Below are 8762 nucleotides of genomic sequence, written 5' to 3'. Positions count from 1 at the left end.
ACCTGAAACCTCATGGTTCTCATCCACTTTATTGATCACTAGGTCATACCCTTGGGTGCCTTCCTCTTTTTATCTTCTTGTTCTCCTCTTTTACCCACCCTCCACATATAGTGATTGAATAAATTTAGAAAATATATAAATAAAGTTGTCCAGTCCTCTGATTTTCCTATCTCAGTCCATACTTTTTAATGTTAAAATTGTGGGAATCGTCTTCACATTTTTTGGTTAATTTTATACTAAATATTCAAAATCTTGTAAAATCTCATAAACGCTTCTTATCCAACATTTACATGGTTGGCTCAGTGGCCCAAGAAACAGAGGGTTCAACAAAAAATAGTGGCTTCTACCAATTTTGATTCATCGTCTTTTTTCAAGGATTGCAGTACGGTTTCTTTCATGGAGAAATCTGTCAATTCTATTAAAAAGAGTGATAAAGAAATTCAAAATTTGATCGAGAGAGTAGCGGAATTCTGTAATATGTATGCCAGCAAGGAGGAGCGAAGAAGCTCTTCATTTACCAGAAAGCAGCAAACTAGTTTTGCTCAACGGACATAAGCTGAGGCTGTCTAGAATCAGTGGGATCGTCATATGTACATACTTTTAATTTGTTTTTCAGATATATGGCTAGTTTGAGCCGAAAGCAATGCGTTAAGTCGAACCAACAGAACTTACGTTAAATCTAGCTTCCCCTGCACGTTTTTATGATTCATGAAATTAAATTTATCTACATGATAAGAGGAATTCTCTAATTGAAAAGCCAAGGTTATAGTGGACTATTCAGTAAGAATTCAACTGAAGAGATGATTTTGAGATCTCGTTTATTCATTTGTGGCAATAAGAACGTTAGAACATATCAACGTTCAAGGAAGAAACATTTATTGAGCATTGTGATAAAGAGAGTTAAAGACTAGCGCTATTTCATTTACCATCTGGATATGCATATAAAAAGCACTTCTTCGAAGAAATTATAACTTTATTCGTATGTGCATCTTCTGACAATAGAGAGGCACCTAGGCTGAAGAAAATTTGTTGTTCAGACCATGTCATCGTTTCATAATATATCGTACAATCCAATAACTGCTGGAAATAGGTCATGTATGTGATGAAAGGCCTTAAAAGAAGGTTAGGGCAAGTCTTTTATACCGGCAATACAGATGGTTATGAAAATAACAAAACAGCTATGGAAAGGCATTGTAGGTGACTCAAAGTACAAAACTTTCTACCATTAAGGGTTAAGACAGATTCATTCTTACAATAACAACTACACCTCAATCTCAAGCAAGTTAGTGTCAGTTAAGTGAGGATCCTCAGGGTACATGCTACTCCACATAAGCTTGTCTCAGTCCAATAATATATACCTTAGTTTCTCCAGCACTAGAAGTCCTCTACATTTCTACTGGCATATAAATCTCTAATAATGAGACTAGAAGACTCCTAGTGATATGAGATATACAAACATGACTAAAACTTAACACCAACTAAATGGTATTGATTAAAAATTTAAACACTTGAACTGCTTCTCGATTTGTATGTGACATCCTTACACAAGGCCTATGCTAATCTTCATTGTATAGCTCAAGCGAATTCAAGTAATGCCAGAATTTCAAAACAAGAACTAACATCATGATAATTCATCAATCAGTTGAATTTAGCAATTAACATCAGTCTACACCTAAGGCAGTGGCGATAACAATACAAGTTACTCCACCAGATGAATTTGACAATGCATTCGGAGGTGCCAGAAGAAAAAAAAAAAAAAAGCAACATTTAGTATCTCTGTAGCTGTAATATTCAGTCCATTAATACATGATGTTGAATGGAATTTCCCATTTGGAAAGAAAATCACCCAATTAAGACAAAAATCCTAAAAATGACAGGTCAGAACCATGTTTTAATAAGTTTAGTGCAGGACATAGCCATTAGTTGATCAAATATAAGGAATCCCTCATAGGAAGACAAAAAAGATCTAACATGAAGCAACAGCTAGAAAGCCAATATCTGAACAATAACAAATAAAAGAATGCAAAACTTCCTAATCAAAGATCAATAGTTTACTGAATAAATTAAGAAACCACCAATTGCATAACAAATGTACCTCCTTTGCAACTTCCATAACCTGCCACTACGGCTAGCCTGATATCTCCGTGAACTACAAAGGTAAACTGAAAGTAAAATCTTAGCCAAGAGGCCACAGGACAATCTGAACGGTTGCGACACCTGAATTTCACTGGTTAGAAACTACCTGACATGCCTCAGTCCCAACCATTGTTACTATGTACACCAGAAACGCACCATGCCCCATTTTAGGGAAAACTGCTAGCATAACCACCATAAATCTATCTGATAGTAACAAACTTGTTTGTACCATGCTTTGCCCAGTAAGGCTTCAGATCAATTGCGTTAGAAAAGTTATATCCTTCCGAAGCAAGTTTCTCTAGTACCTTTGTAAACGCTCCCAAACTCATCTTCCGCCCTGCTATCCTTGAACCACGCCTTTTGGTATTCATAGGCAAGGGATATGAAGATAAATTAGTGGTACAGCAAGCCGATTGCCAACCACCACAGCCCCACCTATAACACTGTTGAGCAACCCCAGTGCATGAGCAAACTGGTATGGGAATTACCGAAATATCCATAGTAATACCATTAATGACAACTTCTGCACTTTTTCTGGGAGCTCTTGCCCGTGGAACAGATGGGGTAGACTCGACTTTAGGGATCCTAGTAGCTTTCTTTGCCTTCTTACTTTTAGGGGACTTCAGCAGTTGTGATTTACCAGCTCCCCTCTTCTTTGCAAGCCCACCAATATCCCTTTCTAGACAAACCTCTTCCAGCTGAGGATCAGGTTCAACTTTCACCAAGTTTGGCTGCTCGTGAATCTGCATGGACTGAGCAGAAGACGTCTCAGGCAAAAAACCATAACCCGTAAGATAGTGGTGGTTTCCGGATAGCACATTGAGATACTTATCTCTATAGTCTTTATGATTAACCCAAGAATCCCTCATGTACTCAATGGGCATAGGGGTCTCCGAGATCCCACAAACCCGATGGTGATGAAACGCACCACCATTAGTTGACTCCATAACTGTAGGATGGTGAGGCTGGTGGGTTTGGTGGTTGTGGTGATGGTGATGGTCGCGAATGTTGCCAAAAAGGGGCTTCTCATCCATAGAGGACATGAGTTGCAGGCCTAAATGGCCCTTCAGGACTGTTGCAGCTGGCTCGAAAAAACCCCAATTTCGTATATTCATACCGTTTCCATCCATGGCTGCGTGAAACCAATATCAAGAGGGCTTGAACTTTCAACAAAGATTTATTTTGACAAACTCCAGCTGTAAATATTGCTTATATCAGTAAAAGATCAATGCCACAGCATGTAAGCATCATCCTTTTCAACCCTACAGAAACCACAAAGGATATAATTCACCAAATCAAACCGTAAAAACCACAAGTAACAAAACTACAAACATCATGCTGAATTAACAAAAAAATACAGTACGTTCAATCAATAGCCACAAGGCACATAAACATGCATAAACATTAAACAAATCAAACCCTACAAACAAGCAATAATACCACAAGTGCAGAGTGGAATTGAAAATTAGTCAATACATTCAATCAATTGCCACAAAATGCACAGAGGCACACAATGCTGGCAACAAAAGTTTAAGATTTATGTAAAATCAGTAATGTTTAAGCTTACTGATTTAGATCTTGGCATAAATAGAGAATGTAATAGCTCAAATATAGAAATGCGGAGTGAAATAACTTAATCCGTAAATGTACTCAGAAAAGGAGAGAGTACTGACTGGAGGGAAGAGTCGGCTGGGTAGGGTTTGACACTGTAATCCCCTCTATTCGAAGGGACTCCCTTGTTTACCTCTAAAGAATAGAAAATATGATCCGGTATGAATTAATAATTGTAGAAATATAAAAGAAGGTTAAATGAAATAACACTACAAAACAAAACAACATACCCCGTATAATTCCATATAATGGGGTCTGGGCATGGTAGTATGTACGGAAACCTTATCTCTACCTTTGTGGAAGTAGAGAGGGTGTTTCCAACAGGCCCTAGGCTTTGGCAAGCATAGGTACCACAATAATAACAAGAAAACAAGACGGGACAACACCAAAAAACCATATAAAAGCAGTATACACCACAAGATAGTAAGATGATCGAAATGTAAAAAAAATCGACAGGTATTCAAATAAGCTTACTACCAACCAAATGCGAGAGTACGTACTAACACTACCGGTATGAATAATCTAGACTACATAACCTACTATCCTAATCGTCGACCTCTACACCTTCTTATCACGGGTCATGTCCTCGTTCAGCTATAGTTGCGTCATGTCATGCTGTTGATACCTAATTTTTCCCTAGGTATTTTTGTACCCAAAATACTTCCAAAATAGCATGTATGTGCATATATAAGCACACCCAAGAGTTTTAGTATTTTTTAAGGATTTTTAAACCGATTTACTACCTATTTTAATACCACAAAATCCAATAATTATTCTCAACTTTATTATTTTTTGGTGAATAACTTATTTCATTCCCGTATTTACACCAAAATATAATTAAGATGATTTTTGCATATTTTTACAAATTTATTTGGCATTTTTAAGCTAATTGCATGTAATTGCAATTATGGCCTATTTTATGATTAATAGCATTTTATAATTATAAAACTGGTTCCAATATTTTTAAATTGATATTTATATAGTATTTGTTTGCTCAGTATTTTTAATTTACTTTTTAAATCATTATTACTATTTTTATAAAATAAAAAGGGGAAAATTGGCTATTTAACACTTAGCCTATTTCTATTTCAATAACAGCCTTTTCTCCCTTTCAATTGTAGCCTCAATTAGCCCAATTCTGCCCCAAATTAAACGACTCAATTCCCATTTCGACCCGACACCTTAGCCCAATTTTTAAACCCGTCCGATTTTCTTTAAATCCTAGTCGTTGATCGTTTTGATCAACGCCTGTAGTTTAGGCTTTCTTTTTTTAATCACCTAACACCCCTAACCCTACTTCATTTGCATAAAGACGCCGCCTCTAACTCTCTTCGTCTCCCTCAAATCCTCTCGAACCTCTCTGAAACCCTAATCACCTCCCACCTTATCTCACCTCGTTTCTACCGGAATCCATGGCATCTCCTGCCATAAATGGACTTTACTCACCCTCTCTCACGCCCAAGCCTGAGTTGCACGAAGTCTGGAGGATTTACCTCAATGGTCCTCTCTTAGATCCGTCTCAGATCCGTAGATCTATGGTTTTCCGGCCATGCTCCAGCATATTCAAGCGCTGGAAGCTCTATTCCTGACCGTTTCGACTCAGGGTCTGATCTTGTTCTTCCAAGACTTTCTCACTTCTAGGGTTTCTCTGAAACCCTAAGCCACTCAAGGTTCTTTCACCGTTATTTGTTTAGATCTGTGCTATGTCTGTGCTTTTCTTGACGATTTGAGTGTTTTCCCCTAATTTCCTTCTCAAAAATCGTTCGATTTCGACTTAGGGTTTCTGAAGGTCTTTTGATTCTTGCTGTTCTTTTCTTTTAGATGTTCGTCTGTATTATGCTCGTATGTTTTCCTTCTCTATTACGCATGTATTGTTTTTTTTTCTTTTATATGTGTGATCACATGATTAATCCGTGTTAAATTTTCTTCACTCTTCTACCATGTGTGTTTACTACCGAGCTTCTTGACTTTTGCTTTTCTGAACTCTGTTTGTGTTCTTGTTAAGCATGTTTCATCTATTCTGGACTTGTCTGAGCTCCGGGTTTTCAAAACGTGTCATTTTATGCTCTCAAATCGATTTTCTTTCTCTGATTGTTTCAAACCTCCTATCGTGGTTTGTTTGTTCCTCGTGAGACTCTTTGAGTCTGTTCACTTGCCTTCTCGTTTCTATGTTTGATTCAATTTGAAACCCTAGATTTTGGGGGTTTCTTCGATAAATTGGATTAGGGTTCCACTTTGGGACCCTAAACTTTCAAACTCACCATGAATCTATGACTGAACTCGTATTCTTTTGTTTGTGATCCTAAACCCTTCAATGCTAGACTATTATGTTTGAATTGTTTGCTTTATATGTGAGAAACCCCTCTTTCAAGATTTTTGACGATTGCTTGATTGATTTTGGACCCATTTGATAGGGTCTTGATTGATTGCCCTTAATTTCCTTTTGTTTGAGCCCTTCTCTCCCTATTCCTGATTGGGTTCATTCGAATCAAACCTGTTTACTTTGATTTTGTTAACTGTCTGATTGATTCCCTTTCCTTTCTCTTTACAAATCAAGTACTATTGAGATATTTCCTTAAATATACTTCATGTATTTTCCCTTCTTAGGCTACTATGAAAGATTTTACTCAAATTTCCTTTCCTTGTTTACATTTTCCATCTGAAATTAAATCCCTTGGCTGAAGGGAGAATATTTGAGACTGATTTTTAAAAGGTTTTCTTACCTTTCTTGCTTGCTTCTCTACACTATAAGAGGGGGCTGCCCTTCTGCACTTTAGAGAATCAATTGGGCACGATCAATTCTGATCACTTCTCACTCTCAAATACACTTAGAATTTTCATAAGAGCTCGAGTTCTCTGAACTCACAAGCATAAAGTGTTCTTCTCTGATTGTGGCTTTGCTTGAAAGAATCCTGCATTTCTGTGCGTACTTTTCTGCAACTGGTATGTTCTTATGTTCAAGTCCTGTCTCTTCCCCTTATGTGTTTATTCTATAGTTCATCTCTTACTGTTTACATGCTGTGATTTTCTGCAACTTTGTTTATTTCATCGTTCCTGCTCTTATATGAATCCCAAACCCTAAGCCCCCCTATGTGGTTGAGTTATGGTTCAGAAACATGGCAATACTTGATATTATTGTCCATGGACATGAACTGGACCCTCTTGAGTCCTAAACTCTTTCAATTCCCATCCCCATTCCCCTTTACATGTATGCCGAGTTTGAGACTTTGGTCTGATAGTGTCCTAATCACTGTCCAGGCCCTAGTCTGACCTTCAATAGGTCTTTACTCATAATTGATTGGCCGACAGGCTGGTCAGGGGTGTGCCAGCCTAGCATATGGTTGGGCATAACCACTAGCCTGCCTTGTCACTCTCTAACCCCTGTACACTTACACTTATTCTTAGAATTTTAAGTTCTACCCCCCTCTTATGAACATTGCTTTGGGACCTTGAGTTCCCTCTAAACTTGGACATCTGAGGGATGGCATTTCCATACTACACCATGTTCTTAATTCTGCAATGTTTTGGGGTGTAAGCACTGCTTGGAGTCCCTTTGAGACTCTTGGGAACTTTGACACACCCCAAATATGAGAAAGTCTTTTGGAAATCTGATCCTGGAAGTTAGTTTATCTCATATTGTTGGACTTTGAATCTGAATTAGGCTGTTTAGTTGTAGCTGGAACTTTTGATGTAATTTTACTTTCTTTTCTAATTCATTCGGGCCTATAATAATATGTCAAAACTATTGGGGATGGTTAGTGGAAAGGGAGGAGAATGAATGCATGCAAAGGGTAGAAAACCTGCCTATAGGTTATTTACAATTTCTACACTTCTGCATTTCTCCATTTAGAAAACATGCCTATAGCCTTTCTGCACTTCTGCATTTTTTTTATTTAGAAAACATGCCTATAGTCTTTCTGCAACTTCTGCATTTCTGCATTTAGAAAACATGCTTATAAGTTTTTCTGTATTTATGCATTTTAGAGATTATGCCTATAGGTTCCGCATATAAAATCATGTCTTAGGTTTTTCTGCATATACACGCCATTAGGTAAATGATCTTAGGCTTAATAATAACCAATTAATTCTAGATATCATGTCTATAGGATTCTTGCAACTGTTTAAAACCAATGACACTTAGAGATCATGTCTATAGGATCAAATTAACTGAATCAGTTTCATTTTTCAATCTAAAATCAGTCTTAAAGTTTAGAGATCTTTGTTTATAAAGTCAGCAACATTTTCCTTAAAATCAATACAGCTCTATTAGATGTCATGCCTTTAGGCCTCACCTAGGCAAATTATTAGGTGATTAATTAACTGTGTCAGTCTTCGATAACTACATCTAGACAAGGCTAATTCGGACTCCTCATTTGAGAAATATGTGATGAATCAGCCTATCCAACGCCTTAATTTAATTCAGACCAAACCAGTACTTGTAAGTCATGCTAAATGATATGCTGATTTGAACGAGGAGGCCTACTTGAGCCTTAACTGCTATTTGTTCCCCCTTTAACTGCTATTTGTTATTGTTTGTCGCCTAGATTTTTATCCTTTTGAAAACTCTGAAAAATCCCCAACTCCCTCCCCTTTAGGATTAGTAGTCTCAATGCCTCCGAGACTGACCGGATTGGGACGGGTACTAGCATGCAATAAGTAACGATACCATTCCGCGCTTTAATACCTTAACGGGGTGGGAATGGTAGATATGGATATGATGACCGGTGTGCTAATATCACGTGCGACCCCTCTTTTGAGGAGTGATTGCTGGATATTGCATTGAAGTGATCCATATTAATCATAAACCTAGGACCCCCCTCCCTTTTATTTGCTTTCAGCTCTTCTTGTAAGACTATTCAAATCTTTTTTTTATAAATTTCTGCCCTCTCTATTTACCTTCAAAAGTTTTCAACCTAATTGCAATGCTATATGCAAGTCCTTATTTGAGCCTTGATTGTTTACTTGTAAAGTCACAATTGTAACATGGCCGGGAACCACACTAGTGGATCTTGAGG

At 37.5% G+C, this 8762-nt stretch overlaps 1 protein-coding gene and 1 non-coding gene across 3 annotated transcripts; both read right to left on the bottom strand.

Moving 5' to 3' along the window:
* Nucleotides 1-1502: 1502 nt before the first annotated feature.
* Nucleotides 1503-1605, bottom strand: LOC138872315 (U6 spliceosomal RNA). The gene has a single exon (XR_011400772.1). It is a non-coding gene; the product is annotated as a U6 spliceosomal RNA (small nuclear RNA).
* Nucleotides 1606-1923: 318 nt separating this feature from the next.
* On the bottom strand, nucleotides 1924-3882 carry LOC104213546 (protein BASIC PENTACYSTEINE2-like). Of its 2 annotated transcripts, none has more exons than XM_009763069.2 (2): nucleotides 3810-3882; nucleotides 1924-3398 (listed from the first exon to the last, which is right to left on the bottom strand). In XM_009763069.2, the coding sequence occupies exon 2, from the start codon at nucleotides 3264-3266 to the stop codon at nucleotides 2337-2339; it is 930 nt and encodes a 309-aa protein (XP_009761371.1). In that variant the 5' UTR covers nucleotides 3267-3398; nucleotides 3810-3882; the 3' UTR covers nucleotides 1924-2336. The 2 variants fall into 2 exon arrangements, with proteins under 2 accessions (XP_009761371.1, XP_009761378.1); XM_009763076.2 differs by lacking the exon at nucleotides 3810-3882 and adding an exon at nucleotides 3704-3805.
* Nucleotides 3883-8762: the final 4880 nt, after the last annotated feature.

Source organism: Nicotiana sylvestris, chromosome 6 (assembly GCF_000393655.2).
Source record: "Nicotiana sylvestris chromosome 6, ASM39365v2, whole genome shotgun sequence".
Lineage (NCBI taxonomy): Eukaryota > Viridiplantae > Streptophyta > Magnoliopsida > Solanales > Solanaceae > Nicotiana > Nicotiana sylvestris.
This window is presented reverse-complemented; position numbering and strand designations above follow the sequence as displayed.

What these genes read in the sequence shown, in the direction of transcription:
- LOC104213546 (XM_009763069.2), bottom strand. Translation starts at nt 3,266, where the DNA reads ATGGATGGAAACGGTATGAATATACGAAATTGGGGTTTTTTCGAGCCA.